Source organism: Narcine bancroftii, chromosome 4 (genome assembly GCF_036971445.1).
Source record: "Narcine bancroftii isolate sNarBan1 chromosome 4, sNarBan1.hap1, whole genome shotgun sequence".
Taxonomy (NCBI): domain Eukaryota; kingdom Metazoa; phylum Chordata; class Chondrichthyes; order Torpediniformes; family Narcinidae; genus Narcine; species Narcine bancroftii.
In genome coordinates, this window is record NC_091472.1 from 176443361 (window position 1) to 176460987 (window position 17627).

The following is a 17627-nucleotide window of genomic DNA, read 5'->3' on the forward strand; positions in this document are numbered from 1 at the left end:
GGCTAATGTGATTTATGGTGTGAAAAATAAAAAAATTAAAAAAAAAAAAAAAAAAAAAGAAGGCTTATCGTGAGCATTTTGAGGAGATTTGGTAAGTCACCAAAGACTTACAAATTTCTACAGATGTATCATAGAGAGCATTCTTACCTGGTAAGGCATTCCCAATGCACAGGTTCAGAGAGTTGCAAACTCTGACAGCGTCATCATGGGCATTAGTCTTTACTTCATTAAGGACATCTACAAGAGGTGGTGTCTCAAGAAAGCAATCTGTTATCTGGGACCCTCACCACCTAGACTATGCCTTCCTCTCGCTGTTGCCATCAGGAAGGAGGTGTAGGAACCTAAAGTCAAACACCCAACGCTATAAAAACAGCTTCTTCCCCATCACCGTGGGCATTGAACCACAAACATAGCCTCACTTTTTCTCTTTATTTTTACTTTTTAAAAATTTGCTGTGGAAAAAAAACAACTTTCATGACAAAATCTGATTCCAAGCCCTGTGGCTACATTGTATTTTCCTGATGGATGCCCTGATGTGTCATTTTATAACATTGGAGGTACAAAACCAGTGGAGATGGGGGTTTATTGGTACCAGTTGCAATCTCGGCAAAGGTGTACAGGGGCAATGAAAAGGCGTATAGGTGCAATGGGTTGGAAGATTATTTTGAATAGCCATTTCCACTTTTGTTTCCCTTCCTGATTTTATTTTTGTTGGAGATATGCCATAGTACAGAGAAATCAGTAATAGGAATCGTCAGTTCTATTGATGACCATCATTTATCTTTATTTTAATTAAAAACAAAAATGCTTCAGTTGTTAATTAAAATTTAAAAAATAATGTTAAAAGCTCTTGCTTGATATATAATGCATGTTTTTAGAAATGGGGAAATAGTTTGCAGATGCTGGTAATATAAAATCAAAGTGCAGGAAATGCTCAACTGGCCAGTCAACCTCTGAAGTGCTAAATACATAGTGTAAATATTTCATATTTTTATTTAGTCATAAGTTGAAGTCATCATTTAACGAGCTCTTCTTATTGCTTCTCCCTCATTGTACTTAAACTGAGTGGTTTTCTACACCCATGAAATTACAGTCAACCATTTTGTGATTCTAAAATTATTTGTCTCTATGTTAAACCAGATTTTTTTTTAACTATAGGTTCATCAGGTTTTTGATGTATTCCAATTTGAACTATCAGTCAGGCTTCTGGATTGCTTTTATATAATGAAATATTCAATAAAAAGCGCTTTTTCTTCATACATTCACTCGACCAGAATCTCAGTTGATATCTCCTCCCCTCTTCATCAAAAAGCCTCTTTATCTGTTTAATTCTTTAAATTTTGATGGATATTTAATATCTAGAAATATTCCACTTTCCACAGTTGCTGCTTAACCTCTATCCAACATTTTCTGTTTATATTTTACTCTTGTTAAAATTAGATGACAAAATGGAATTGCATTTATTAAAGCAAGGTTTTTGCTTTTACAGGTGTGCTGAGTGAACTGAAGGAACAAAAAATAAAACCATCCAATAATCAATATGTTCTGGATATGCGTGAACATAAGCAAGGTGCTCAATGAATCATTTTGAAAGGCAAGTTCAACTGACTTTAAAAAAAATTTATCAATCACCAGCTTTTAAGGTGAATTAACTACCTGAGATGGCACATTTTTACTCAAAAGGATAGATTTTTTTTTGCATCGTCAAAATGTTTTCTCCTGTATTTTCCATCCTAAGGAGAACTTGTAATATCTTATAACTGAAGTGCTCCATCATGTGACATGTCCTGGTAAACTTCTGATGTATATATCTTTTCCATTCATTTCCAAGTATGGTGTCCAGAATTTTCCATGTTCTTCAGCATTACAAAATTTTAAAAGTTTTAGCACCTTTTTTAGAAAATACACAAAAATCACTTTGTGGCAACCCACGGTAGTGAAATGAATGACATAAGCACACAAGACTGAGAAGGAAGAATGACTAAATTTGGAGAGAGGGGAAATTAGTTCAGCTGCATGTTGGTTCAAATGTGCGTACAACAAACTTTTGAATTTATAGCATTAGGGGAGCACATTCATATGTATGGTTTCTGGAATTTGGGTGCCCATAGCTATCAAGTTCACAAACTAACATTTTACACCAGTTTTGTGGTATGTGATAATTAGTTTATCGCACTATTCCAGCACCAACGACCTGGGTTTGAATCTGGCACTGCTCTATGTTTATCCCGTGACTGCGTGGGTTTCCTCCGGATGTACCAGTTGCCTCCCATGCTTCAAAGATGCACAGGATTTGTAGGTTAATTATTGTATTTGGTGGTTCAGGAGGGCCTGTCATTCATATTACATCTCCAAATTAAATTAAAATTAAAAATACACTGAAATTCTTACTGATTTCAGCTAATAGGTACTTTATTATAGCTAATAAACTATAAAAAAGAACCTAAAAAAGCTACAGTAGTGTACGTAGTTGAATAAAAAGACAATAAATACAAAAAATATTCACAGTTACCCTTGTGCAAAAAAAAGTGACTTGGCAGTCGTGCAGACAGTCCTTTTAAGGTATCGGAGTACTCCTTGATTAGTGTAAAATTGGGAGGTTCAAGACCCTTTTAGCTCCATATATTCTAATTGCTATTCATTTGTCAAGTTTTGGTGCAATGAAAGTGAGGCCAATGCCTTCATTGTTTTTACCTTTGCCTCCAGATCTAAGAAAATCATGGAGCAAGGTCAACCATCATTTTCATTGAATGTGAAGATTAGAATAATAAAGAGCTGGTTTCTTTGTTGTGACCTTGCGTGCCACGTTAACTCCAGGTTATCTGTGATTGAGTGCCTTCCTCATTTTTTTTTTAGGATTTTTTAAACTTGCACTGACTTATATTTTAAAATCTTTGAAAAGAAAAAAAGACTTGGAATCTGATTTGAGTTGATCAGAGATAGCATGTATTCCAAGTGATCAGAATTAGAAATAATTTTAAGCTGCTTTACTAAAAATTACTTTTATAAGATCCGTAAGATAAAAATGGATGTCCTATTTAGTAACTTTCACGACTGGAGGATGATTAGGGAAATGGAAGCGAGGGTCTAAATTTACTGCTGATGTCAGTTGAACAGTAGCAGATGATAATTTAGATAAATACAGTACCAAATATGTCAATTCAAAGACCTATGTTTTAAAGATGATCATTTCTGAAGTTTGAAGATATTGTCTCTTATTTTAAGAGTATTTTTCAATTCTCCAAAATGAAAAGTATTAATTGCAACGCCCAAAAAAACAAATGAGAATTCAAAAAGTATTTGCAGCATTTTGTTTTCTTTCCACTTAATGTTCACCTCATCTTTTGCAGTTGCTGTATTATAAAGGAGCACTTGTCAATGAAGGGAGAAATTTGTGAACGCAATAGCAACCTCTTCCACTTTTTGGTGGGCGAAGATGCCGTCTTCAACTCGTAAAGGGGCAGTGAGAGATCCAGAGGTTTCTGAACTGTTCTTTAAAGATGATCCAGAGGAATTGTTTGTCGACTTGCATGAAATTGGACATGGAAGCTTTGGCGCTGTTTACTTTGTAAGTAAGAACTATAAAAGAGGCAGCAACATTTATGGAATACTTAGTCATACAACTTGAAATGTAAATTGAATGTTAAGCCTTACAGAACTGTCAAGTAAACAGGACTGTTGTAATTAATCTCATAAATAACTGAAAAACACAGCATTGCACTCTCTTTCTTTGAATCGGTAACTTTGTGATCCAAGAAGTAATATACTGAACAGAATGGCAATTGGGATAGTAGGATTATCACTTGTAGTACTTGTTACCATTGAAAAGAAAAACCATTTTCCTTGTGTTTTGAGAAACAAATGACACAATGGCATTGGTCAAATAAAAACTTAACGCCTTGCTGGAATAAAACATGCTCCCGTGTGCATCCTTTGAAACTGAAGTGCTTTACATAGTTTTTAATTTTTGATATTGTATTTATGAAGTGAAAATGGAAAATATTGATAACACTCAGCAGATCAGATAGATTGTGATTAGAGAATTTGTGACCAACATTTATGAAGTATGCACATTAAGATGAGTTTACATTTATACAGTAGTCTTGGCCTGTTAGCAGTAAATTGTTACTGATTATAGATTTCATTCTTTTCCAAATTGGATAGTGATTAGAAATGGAAGTTCTGCCACATTTGACAAATAAAATGAAGCATTTTGATGTTCAATGGATTAGTGAGCATTTTGAAGGTGAATCTGTTTTATAAAGCCGATGATGCGTGGTTGAATGAAAATGATATGCTCGCCTTGTGATGTTTTCTGAATTGGGAATGGTTGTGGTTTCTGTCACCTACATTTGAATGTTCTCATATTTCTTTAAAAACGCTTTATTTTGTGTATTTTACCTTCAGGCGAGAAATGCTCGCACATCAGAGGTGGTGGCAGTGAAGAAAATGTCCTATAGTGGCAAACAAATAACAGAGGTAAGAACATTTCAAGAGCCTTTTTCCCCTCCATATTTTGTTGACGGACTGCCAGTGATAGTTAATTTATTTCTTGAAACTTTTAGCTGAAGTTTTCAGAAATGTGCATCTGATCCATTTGACTATTACAATGGAACTAACATCATCTATTACTTCTAGAAATGGCAGGACATAATCAAAGAAGTAAAATTTCTACGCCAGCTCAAGCATCCAAATACCATAGAATACAAAGGTTGCTACCTTAAGGAGCACACTGCCTGGGTACGTTGCAATGCTATTAAATTTTATGTGATCATATGTAGATGAGTTGCGATTTAGAGTTGCTATGCAAATCTCAAATCGAAATCCCTATTTTATTGGGAAATGTATTTTTAGGTCTATATCTTAAAATTAAACACTTTTTTTCACCATTGGATGTTGGATGAATGAAAATTTGAGAATACAAAACAACTGTCTCCAAAATAATTTGTCTTTTACTTTTACAAATGTTTCTGTTCCAACTTCCAGTATTTGTAGCTCACCTTGAATCATTCTTTATCTACATATTCTACTAGTTATAGTGCAAAAACTTTCTTGCATCATTGGTTTTGTTTGTTAATTCATACCAGATCTTGTAGAACTTGATTTTAATTCTTTGATTTGCTGCTTTTTTCACCCTCCCTTCTGTGATACATGAATAATGAACATCTCCATATTCTTTCTCTTGTAATGAACCTCATTTATCTGTATGTTTATCTCTCCATAAACCCTGTCCTTGTTATTTCAGCTATTTTTAAGTTTTATTTCTGAATTCCTGCATTTGTAGTATTTTTTTTGAGATCTTGTTTTTCTTTGGTATGCTCTGGTACCTTCAGAAATGTTTGAATGTAAATCACTGGGTATCTGTTCACTGAAGCGATCTTAAGTCCCTTTCACACTTGCCAGTAGGGGGTGTAGGGAACAGACGTGCCTTCCAGACCTCTCCTGACTCTGATTTATTGTTTTGTCTTTAAGTGCCTGTTAAAGTTCTTTTAAAAGTTTATAAATAATAAGAGGTGTTGGATTAGTGCCTAATGGTTTATATGCAAAAAAAGAGGTAAAAGAAAACATCAATAGACTGTTAAAAAACTACATTTTCCAAAATTGTCTGAGCCTACTTGTTTACAAGAAACCAGGACTCAGCGTAGAATGGATCCAGAGGAGGACGTGCAGAGTTCAGCACTGAAGCTCCGTTTTAAGCCGGTGAGACTCTTTGAAGGTCGCATTCAACAGCTTTCGGACCAAGGAGCTGGATGGGTGCCAGTATTTCACACAACAGCCACTGTGAGTGCTGTTACTCAGTCTTTGACAGTTGAATCAGCTGGGGCGCCACCAGCTGGAGAGTTAAAGAGCTGTCATTCGACTGCTACAGTGGTGGCGCTGCAAAATGCATCTTCAATTACAACGGTTTTTCCAGACATCGATTCAGTGAAGATGATTAAAGAGATTTGGCTTAAAGATAACTCTGATCTTCAGTCTCCTGGCATTGCTGGGGGGACTTTGAGAGGGATTTTTATACGAAGTCAAACTGCTAGAAAAGATACTAAATTAATGGAAGGGACAGAAGATCCCGTGGTCTCTAAGGAACAGCAAGACCCCATTATGTCTGAATCTACTTCTGTTGAAATGTCTGTTAAGGATCTTGAAGATGAGATATATTCTGTATCGAGTCACTTAGCTAATTTTGTGAACTTGTTTATTTCCAAGATTAATGCGATGGCGGAAGTCATTAATGGAGCTTTTAAGCTTGAAACCATTGAAAGATTTGAAATGTGTGATCAAGGTTTAGTCGATGCACAGGATCAACTGCAAGATGAAAATAGAATAATTGAAACAATGCAGATCCAAAATAAAAATTTAGCAAAAAAGGTTGATTATTTGGAGAATCAATCTAGACGGAACAACGTGAAAATTGTTGGTTTGCCAGAAGGGATAGAAGGACCAGATCCAAGAAAATTTTTTACTGAATGGATTCCACGAGTGTTAGGACAGGATAAATTCCCTGAAGGTTTAATACTGGAACGTGCTTATAGAGTTTTAAGAAGAAAATCTTTTTCAGGACAGAATCTAAGATCTGTTTTGATCCGTTGTTTAAACTATTGTGACAGAGAGACAATTTTACGTACGGTTACTAGAAATGCCCAGCAAAATAGATCTCCTTTGATGGTTCAGAATAATCCTGTTTTCTTCCATCAAGATTTGAGTCAAGAAATTATGTTTCAACGACGCGAATTTAATTCTGTGAAAGAACGGTTGTGGAAAAAAAGACATAAGGCAACATTCAGGTATTCTGCAGTACTGAAGATTTTTTAGGATGGAAATTAGCCAAAGTTCTTTGACAATCCTAAAGAGGTTATGGACTTTGCTCAGTCTCTACCTATCATGCAGTTTCAGGAACGATGTAGTCCTTCAAGGTCTCCAAAGAGAGTAGAGATGTAAGGTGGGATCCAGATTTTTAAAAGAAATGGAAGCAATGGTGACCGAAGTGGTAACGTTGATTTTAAAAAAATAAATCTTTTATCTTTTTTTTGAGAAGAGTTTAAATAGTTTAAATAATGATGATAGTTTAATGAAATGGGAGTTGGGAGAAGGAACTGGGTGGGCACTAGTTTCCAGAAGTCATCAGCTACCTGTGAGTTATCTCACACCCAATATTTTGGGGGAGTTACCGCTTTGGGCGTTTTAAACAGGAGGAGGTAGTTGTGACCTCCAACCTGTTTTTTTTTCTTTTTAATTTTTGGGTTAAGAAGTGAAGGTTTTTTATTATTTTTTTTTAAATAAATAATTTTTTTTAAAACTCTTTTTGTTTTCTGATTGTAATTGAGAGGGAATTAGGAGGTTTTTTTTCTCTCCTTTTTTTTCTCTTTTTTGGGGGGGGGTTTCTCTTTTTTTCTTTTTTTAAGAGGATGATGTCACAGAAGATAATAAGTCAAAAATTGAGGATGTTGAATTAGATGAAGAGGAAGATGAGGGGAAAGGTGATAAGAAGAAAAAGAAGAAAATTAAGTACAAATACATTGAGGGAGAAGAGTTTAATAAAATTAAGTTAATTTTGATAGAGAATTTTGAAGATGTTATAAATGAAGTATATGGAGAATTTTATGAGTTTGAACTTTTTTTTCTTTCTTTTTTATATAAGGGGAGGGGAAGGGAATGAAAAGTTTATCTGATTGTTTTTCTAAGGGATGTTTTTGTTCTCTCGATGAATTATAAAGGAAACTTGGTATTAATGGAAATTCGTATTTATGTATTATTAATTATGATTTTTTGTATAACAGATATGTGGTTGATATATGATTTTAATATTTGAACTTAGTTTTAAAGTGGATTTCATTTGTTAAATACATGTATTATGTTTGATTTAAATATATGTTTAAGGGTATTATTTTAGTATTGATATTTTTTTGTTGTTAGTAATTTTTTTTGTTAAGTTTTATCCTTTTTTTGTAAGTGGGGTTTTTTTCTATTTTATTTACAACATTGTTAATTAATTCTTCACTCTTTATTTTGGGGGCAGGGTTGGACTAATTTTAAATTAGATGATTAATGTTGTGTTATAATTATTGGGGGGATTAATTTGTGTAGTTTAATGATGTAGTATTCTAATTTTTATTATCTTTTTATTATTTCTTTAGATGTAATTTTTATTTTATTCATGTCATAAAATTTTAAATAAAGTTTAAAAAAAAAACCCACTTGCCAGTGATCCCAGGAATCGAACGCCAATCGGCCTTTAAAGTGGCAAGTGCGATAGCAAAATCTGCTCAATGCCGGCGTCAGGTGATGTCATCTCAGCCGGGGATTGCTGGCCTTTACCCCGAGTACAATCCCCAGCGCCAACATTGAGATCAAGCAAGTGTGAAACTGGCAATTGCATTGCAGGCACTTATTAAAGGTAGAACAGACCAAATGCTGGGGATAAACCCTTGCAAGTGTGAAAGCGTTCCGTGTCCCAGTTAGGAGTGGTCTAGTGTGAAAGGCCAAACCCCCATTTCTATCCTGGGACACTGAACAGTCAATTTACTGGGATGCAAGTGTGAAATGGGCCTTAGTAACCTTTTTATTTGGTGTTTAAAACTGTTTTATTTTCTACTGCATTAAATGCTCTAAAAAGAATGTAGATAAAAATGATGGGTAAGATGTAGAAGTGCATGGTGATGGGGAGAGGTGAAGGACACTTACAGGCTGTTGCAGCTGAGAAACTTGCTTGGGCTGCACTTTCAAATTAAAACCCTTAGATTTTCCCTTTTTAAAAAAAAGTAATTATCCCATTATCTTAATCTTACATATTCATGCATTGTTTGTGCTCAAACAATCCTTAATTGTGTTTAATTTTAGATGGTTATGGAATACTGCCTTGGATCAACTTCTGATTTGCTAGAAGGTAAGTGCTATTAAGTATGGTAAGCATTGAAAAATTATTGTGACACAAATTTGGACTTTCATGTGCAGTACATAACTTGAAATGTCACTTATAATACTTTTGTAAGTGTCAATAGTGTGCAGAAACAAATGATCAGTATCTAAAATGGTACTTTTTTAAAGCAACATAACAATTGGGAGGAGAAACTTGTGCCGCTCATCATCAAAATCACTAGGAGATAGTTGAACAATGTGGAAACACGTCCTTTTGTCTAATTTGCCCATGCCCTCCCATACTAGTCCTAACTTTCTGCATTTGATCCATATCCCTCTCAACATATCCCATCCATGTATCCGTCTAAATGTTTCTTGAACATTGTAATAGTACTTGCCCAAACCAGATGGGTGTAGGAATAGGCACAGGCCCTGCTGTTTAATAGGATCATGGACAATCTACCCAGCCTCCAACTCTACTTTTTTGACGCTTCCCAAGAGCCTTCAGGTTCTCAATCTTTCAAAAATGTTATCTACTTCAAATATTTCCAGTGACTTAACCTCAACAACTCTAGGGTAGAGAATTCCGGAGATTCATTACCAATTATGAGAAGAAATTTCTACGCATTTTAGTTTGAGATCCTCATCTTGTTCCCTTCATCATATGAATATGGGTTGTCTGGTCATTGTGGGACTACAATATATGGTACACAGTTAGTTGATGTGTTTCCTGCATAATTGCTTTGGAACATCTTGGAGCTGTTAAAGGCACTGTACAAATACTAACAAACCGATCACTTAGTCTGCACTTGGTCTCACTGATGTTGTGGCAGCTATGTCAAGAGCAACAAATGCAATAGATGAATTTGGCAGAGATGTGAGACTAACTAAGCTCCTGATGATTGTGAGGGAGGAGGTGAGAGGATGAGTATTACATCTCGTGTGGTTACAAGTGAAAATACGAAGGTATGGCCAGGGATGAGCCAGCCAACAAAGAGACTGGTTCCTGCAGAAAGGTGTGGAAAGAGAAGATGTGACTAGTGGTGAGATACTGTTGTAGCTGGCAAAAATGATGAAGAATGATGTGCTGGATGTAGAGTCTAGTAGGGTACAAGGTAAGGACCAAGGGTGCTCTCTCTCCCTTCTGTCTGGGGAGAGGTGAGGTAAAAAGAGAAGTGCAAGAAATGGGAGAGACACTGATGAGGGGATGTGAAGGAGGCATGCATGCTGCATAAGCTCTCTAATGTAGAATGTTGTGACCAAGCCACCAGTTTTGGGCTGCACTATCGAGTGTAGTGAGGGCTCCATCAACCCTTCCGAGTGGAGGGTTGATGGAGGGTAAACATTTCCTGAAATATGAGAGATAATCTGGTGGAAAGCCTCACTTCAACAATGGATGCAGTGGAGTCTTAGAACTGAGGAAAGGGATGGTGACCTTGCAAGAGATGTGACAGGAGTAGGTTTAATGTATGCAGCGGAGTATTCAGTCGGTTTACAGTTGATGAATATGGATGGTTTGCCTCTTGATATGGAGTTAGAGAGATCCAGAAAGGGGAGAAGATGATGTTAAATATCCAAATTAGTTTGGGGTGGAGTGGAAATTGGTAGGGAAATTGACAAGTACTGCACGGATGGAGGAAGTGGCACCATTGTAGGTGTCAATGTAACTGACAAAGATTTGGGGAGGGATGCCAGGATAACTTTGGAACAAGGACTGTTCGATACCACCAACAAAAAAGGCAGGCCAAGACGTAGTCCATGTGAGTGCCGGTGGCTAAACGTCTGATTTTTAGAAATTGAAAAGGATCAGTGTTAGGGTCGCTTATTTTTGTGATGTAATTTGGATTATGGGTCAAGTGTAGAGATGATACGAAGGAGGAGCAGGTAGTGTTAGCAAAACAAGAAAGATGCAGAAGGACTTAGGCAGATTAGGAGAATGGGCAGGGAAATGGCAAATGAAGTACAAGTCAGAAAGCATATGGTCATGCACTTCAGTGGAAAAAATAAACGGGCTAACTAATTTTGAAAAAGGGAGAAAATTGAAAATACCTAGATGCAAAGGGACCTGGTAATCCTCGTTCAAGATAGCCTGAAGGTAAACTTGCACGTTGGGTCAATGATGAAGAAGGTGAATGCAATGCTGGCATTCATTTCAAGAGGAAGCTTTGTAAGGCACTGCTGAGACCTCACTTGGAGTATTGTGAGCAGTTTTGGGCTCTTCATGTAAGAAAAGATTTGCTGATGTTGGAGAGGGTTCAGAGGAGGTTCACAAGGATGCTTCCAAGAATGAAAGGTTGTCATATGAGAAGCGTTGGACAGCTCTTGGCTTGTACTCATTGGAATATAGGAGAATGGGGGAAATAATTACATTGATACATTTTGAATGTTGAAAGGCATGGATAGTGTAGATGGAGAAAGGTTGTTTCCTATGGTGGGAGAGTTTACATCAACAGGGCATAACTTCAGGATTGATGTATGTCCTCTTGAATAGATATGTGGAGGAATTCTTCAGCCAGAGGATGGTAAATCTGTGGAATTTGTTGCCAAGTTGTGGAGGCCAAGTCATTAGGTGTATTTAAGGCAGAGATTAATAAATTATTTATTAGCCATGACATCATAGATTATGGGGAGAAGGCCAGGCAGTGGGACTAAGTGGATAAATAGGTTAGATCGTGATTAAATGGTGGGGCAGACTCGATGGGGTGAATAGACTATTTTTGCTCCTCTGTCTTAAGGACTTGTGGAACAGAAAAGAATTTAAAGGTATGAACAAATTCTGTCAGGTGGATGAGATTATCTCAACACCCCTTCTTTTCCCTATTTACCTGACCTGTTCAGTTCCTCCTGCAGCTCTTTTATATTCAAATGGAAAGTTGGAGTAATGTTGGTTAGAAATGTCTCCAAAGCTATGGACCATTTTACTGGAACAAAGAGGAAGATTTTGTATATATTTGCCTGGGCTATGATGCAACCAGATTTCTTAGGAATGCACAAGCATTTATTTTGTAGACACCTTTAAATAGCTATTTGAAACATTTACTTTTATCATGTGTATCGCCTCCCCTGATTTGGCTAAGATTTACTTGTAGTAATTAATTTGATTATTTTTTAATCTTTTTATTAAGTTTCAGATTAATAAAGTTCAGAACAATACAAAGAGATGGGGATTACATTAATGACAGTTAACTTATACAAACACAAACATTGAGCAACAAGTGTAAACTGTGCCTCCCAATCTCTTAAAGGCCAAATATGAAAAAGAGAGCAAATTTTATTACAAAAATATCCCCTAACTAAGAAACAAAGCAAAAAAAATGAAATCCACCTCAGAATGAAATCTGTCACAGATCGGGTTTATATGGGAGTAATAACAAGCTAGCTTGTCCTTGGACATATGGGCCCTATGAACCACCTTAAACTGTATCAGAGTGTCGAGCACACATTGAAGAAGTGTTAACTAATTTGAGAATTTTCTCCAATCTCTATAGGTAAAGGTATCTGAAGTTCTCTTTCCCGTTCATTCTTAATTTTGTCAGAAATCACTGGACATATTTTCAAGATCAAGTCATAAATTTTTGCTATTAAACTATTCTGAAAAGGGTTTAAACATAACATTTTATCCGTAACTTCAGTCTGATGTGCTATCGGAAAAGTAGATAAAGTAACATTTAAAAAGTCCCTTATCTGTAGATATCTGAAAAAAATGTGATCTAAGCAAATTACATTTATTAGACAACTGCTCAAAAGACATTGAGACAGTTATCCATAAATAAATCGCAAAAACATACTATTCCTTTCGAATTCCATAAATGAAAAGCTTGATCAATTCTAGACTTTTGGAAGAAAAAAATAAAATGGAATAGGTCTTGACAAGATAAATTTGTTCAATCCAAAATGTTTACAAAATTGAAACCATATTCATATTGAATGTTTAATTATTGGATTTGTCATTTGTTTATTCAATTTAGTGAGTTTAAAGGGAAATGAAGTCCCTAAACTAGCACTAATTAATTTGATTCTAATCTTATTGCCCATTATCTTTGGTATATATGTAAATGCATATTTAAAAATTGAGCCTAAGCCTAAAATAATTCCATTTATTATTTATGCACCTCTTGATCTGGAGCTGTTTGTTTCTTGCAGTTATTATCAGTAGCCTGAAAGTATTCATTTTTATAATGTTTGCGTCACTGAGCTAAAACTTTGAAAAAATAATTGTTAATGTAAAATTTAAATTGTTGTGTTTGAATGTTTTTCTTTGAAGTAATACTGTAAGTAAAATTAGAATTGAAGGGAATTTAAAGCATTTCAACTGTGATTACATTAAATGTCATATAATATTCTTTGCATTTTCTAACTTTTTTCAGAATTTTTTGTGAGAAATCTGTATAATACAGAAGTCTAAATTTAAAAAAAATGAAAAAAAAATTCTCTTTTAGTTCACAAGAAACCACTTCAGGAAGTGGAGATATCTGCCATTACCCATGGTGCCTTGCAGGGGCTGGCCTACCTGCATTCTCATAATTTGATACATAGGTGAGAAAATACAACAAAAGTACATTTTCATTTTATTTGTGTTTCTGAAAATTGTGAATAATCCTCTAATGGTTGAGTTTGTGAATTAACAATCCACAATGATGTGCAAGCTTGCATTCTGTGATGTTATTGGAAGCAATTATTTGGAAAGGTAAGTACTGCTCTTGAAGGAAATAAAACTGTATGTTTACAATAATAGAACAGGCTAATGGATCTGATTGCATTACTGTACATAGAGCAAACATTGGCTCTGGACTGAGGGATCCTCTTGCTATGCCATTATAAATCTGATTCTAGAGAAATGTCACCAATGAGGAAACAGTTTGATCTGTCCCAAATAATCTATTGTTTGATTCATAACGTTTTTGACATTTAGATTTTGATAGATAATCTAGTGAAGTCATAGTGAAGATAAACCTTTTGAAATTTGCTTACAAATCGACTTGCACATTCCTATTTTTGTTCTCTATTTCTAGTTCTTTGTATTTGTTGTTTGTGTAATGTGAATTGTCTTTATTTGTAAAGAATTTTAAAGGACATCTGTTACAAGCCTAGAGGACCCATAAACCTAGAAGCAATAGATATTCACCAAGACAAATGGTTACTTAAACAAAAGTTGCTTTTAATTATCTTTAAACATGAAAACAGAATCACATTTTAACTTATCACGATTGAGTTAACTAGCCTAACTTAACTCCCTTCTAATTGTAAGCGCACGTGTATGTAATGTGTGTAAGTTCAGAAAATTTCTTTGGTTCACAGTCCAATCTCACTTCTCGTTCCTCCATGTTCACTGATTGCAGGCAATTTTTACACTGTGCACAGAATTTAACATTTATAAAGTTCACCAGGCTTTGGTGCTTGAAAAGTAAATGGTTACCATTCAGGAAGGTTCTTGTTGGTTTTCAGAGAGAGATTTGTTGTTCCAGGACATCCACAACTGATTTACTTCCATCAGCCACTTCAGTATCTTGCTGACGGAACCTGCCCCTTCAGGGTTCTCCAGATGATAACCTCTTTCTTTCAGGTCACCACAGAGTGCCTTTTTGTTTCCTTTATTCCAAGTGAAACATTAGACAGCTAGTCCTCTCCTCTTGGCATGAACCACAGGGGCTTTGACAGGCTGAACCAAGAACTCACAACCCATCTTCCAAATGGGGTTTTTCACAAGCTTACCAGCTTGTCCTGTTCCAGTCCCAGCTGCTGTTGCTGTCTGTAATGCTGCAGAAGTTAACTCTCTCTCTCACTCACTTACTCACTCACTCACTCACTCACTCACTCTCTCTCTCTCTCTCTCTCTCTCTCTCTCTCTCTCTCTCTCTCTCTCTCTCTCTCTCTCTCTCTCTCTCTCTCTCTCTCTCTCTCTCTCACACACACACAAGCACTCAGAAAGAAAGCCTGCAAAACCATATGACCCTCTTAGAACAGCTTCAGACAATCTGAGGCTCCAACAAGCTCTTTCATCTGTTGCCATTTTGTAAACAACAGTCCATTAATGAAGTCTCTTGGGAAATGTCCAAAGCTCTAGCAAAGGCTGTGGGGCCGAAATGTGTAGCATTAGCAGAGCTCCAGTATTTCAAATAAGATCTGTTTTAAAGTGTTTGTATGTGACCTATTTTAACAAACATTTCCCAATTTATCTCCCAAAAAAAATATATAAATATCTATCTATCTATATATATATATATATATATATATATACACATATACATAATTATATATATATATATATATATACACATATACATAATTATATATATATATATATATATATATACATATATATACATATACATAATTATATATATATATATATATATATATATATATATATATACTCTGTCACACATCCCATTTAACTATTTCCCTTGGAGTTTAGGCATTTCATTGCAGTTAGCATCATACTTGCTGCTTTTCTTCTAAAACAAGAATATAGTTCTTGTAGTATGAGACAAACTGGAGTATTCTCTACAGCAAAAGTGCTGTTGGTGTTGAAATTCAATATTCCAAAAATCCCACCAAATTCCAAAAATACTTTACATACTCATGTAATAGTCGACCCCCCCCCATTTTTTTTTAACCTAAAAAATCGGTGTAAAAGTCAACAACACCTCCCTCCCATTTTTGGCTTTGGCTGCCCCATCCGATCTTCCGATGCTCCGACTACAAATCTTCACCCCCGCTGCTTGCCCATCTGAATACCCAACTGCAGATCCTTGCCCTGTTTCCCGTCCAACTGAACTCCCGACACTCCAAGCGCAGATCCTTGCCCTCCTGACTGCGGACCGTCGCCTGCACAACCAAACTTCTTGATCGCGGACCTTCTCCCCGCCGCCCGCCCATCCGAACTCCCGACTGTGGATCCTTGCCCCGTCGCCTGCCCAGCCAAACTCCTGACTGCAGATCCTCGCCCTGTTGCCTGCCCATCCGAACTCCCGACCGCAGATCCTCATCCCAGCCACCCACCCATCAAAGCTACCAACTCCCCAACCATGAACTTACCACCTGGTCCCGGCCATCCAAGCTCCCGACACCTTGAACGACAGGTATTTATGATCAAAATTTTGACCCATGTAAAAGTGGACACCCTCCCCCCCCTTTTTTTTTGCCCAAAGCAGTCAAAAAAATTGGAGGATAACATGAGTATATTCGATAATTACCAGGAAATAACAGAGGAACTCTTTAGTGAGCTGTGGGTTTAAACAGCAGAAAGTATTTGGCAGCAGGTTAAATTTGAGAGTGCAAAAGAGGCTCAAATGGGAGGAATGATTTTACTAAACTATGCAACTGGAGGGGATTATGAAAATAAGGTGTGGCTACTTGGTGGGGAGATGAGGTCCAGGAGATGTAATTTAAATCTTTACTGAGTTTGAGGAAAACTGGATTCAAAACTATATATGATGGATGAATATGATTTGCTTAATCCATTCATAATCAAAGGTAGTTGCTTTAACTTTCTTAAACAATGTTGTGTGATTTCTACTACATTTATGTAGTTAACTGGTAATAGTTCCATTACTTGTATAACAAAATATCTTGAAGGATCAATAGAAATTCTGCAGTTGCTCTGAATCCCTAATTTGCAAATCAGAGGTATTATAGCTGGTATTGTAGGAAATAAATAATTTAAAAAGGAACAACCAGACTATTTTATCTCAGCCTTTTTAATGCAACCACCATGTTATCTCCCACGAGAAGCAAATAACCAAGTGAAAACAAAAAAAATATGAATTCCGTTCTGGAGAATAAGAGCTTTTGGAAACTTCCTTTGTTCCATCTTCAGTATGCATCGATGTCAGCTTCCCACAGGAAGTTGGTCATCATTAAGTTTCCAGATGTCTACCATACATCTGTGCACACTGAATGAAGCAGCTATCTATTACAGAGGGTTAAGCAGAGCAGTTTTAACTTTTGCAAGTGCCTTTGGTGCAAGAAATGTAATGAAAGTATAAAGAATTAAAAAGGGGTAGAGGGTAGACTAATAGTCAAAGGAGCTTTGAGTGTTGGAGAGAAGAGATGAAAGCAAAATAGTATGGGCTTGGTCAGAATGTGATTAAGAATATGACCAATGCATTCAGTACAAATAGGGAAAATATGTACAATGTTACAGATGGTAAACTTGAGTTGTTTCACCCAGGGAAAGAGGTTTAGAAATGTTGAACTGAAAGTTGGAGAGGAAAGGAGGTATTTTGCAAATGGGGATGTATTGTCTTGTATTAGTAAAGCAATTTGACCAGTATTGAGAGAGCAAGGTTCATGTGTGCCATCTTTATGTTGACTGTATTCCTTCAATATCTAACTGATAGGGTGTTCAAAGATCTCTTTTGTCTGTGCATATGTGAAGATGAGGGATGAGAAATGTCATTGGGTAAAGTTGAGTCATGATTAAAATAAAAAATGTTTTCCTCTCATGAGAGTAGAAATTTGCCACTCATTCAGTTTGCTCCGTGTTGGCTTGGTGAAGGACTACCAATCCTTAAATTGCAGAATTTCCAGATAACATTTAGGGCAACAGTGGCCAGAGGTTTTGTAGAGTTGGAGAAGCAGAATTTCAAAAGGATAGGCAGGTCACAATTTTAAAGCTCTTATAGATCCAACCAGCATAAGCCAACTGATCAATAGGAGGTGGAGTTTGACAAACTTGTATAAAAATTCAGGGAAAAAAATGAAGTATTTTCAAATTTAAGAGAGTCTGTGATGGAGTTTGAGTTGATCTGTACAACATTTAGGAAAGAACA

At 36.1% G+C, this 17627-nt stretch overlaps 1 protein-coding gene across 7 annotated transcripts in view; it reads left to right on the plus strand.

The window, feature by feature from the left end:
• Positions 1-17627, plus strand: part of taok3a (TAO kinase 3a) — a 119203-nt gene that overhangs the window by 42211 nt on the left and 59365 nt on the right. For all 7 annotated transcript variants that reach the window (XM_069933125.1, XM_069933126.1, XM_069933129.1 and 4 more), the window contains 6 exons: positions 1490-1594; positions 3351-3568; positions 4408-4479; positions 4639-4740; positions 8836-8881; positions 13293-13389. In XM_069933125.1, coding sequence (XP_069789226.1) covers positions 3437-3568; positions 4408-4479; positions 4639-4740; positions 8836-8881; positions 13293-13389 — 449 coding nt within the window. In that variant the 5' untranslated portion in view covers positions 1490-1594; positions 3351-3436. The remainder of the gene's footprint in view (positions 1-1489; positions 1595-3350; positions 3569-4407; positions 4480-4638; positions 4741-8835; positions 8882-13292; positions 13390-17627) is intronic.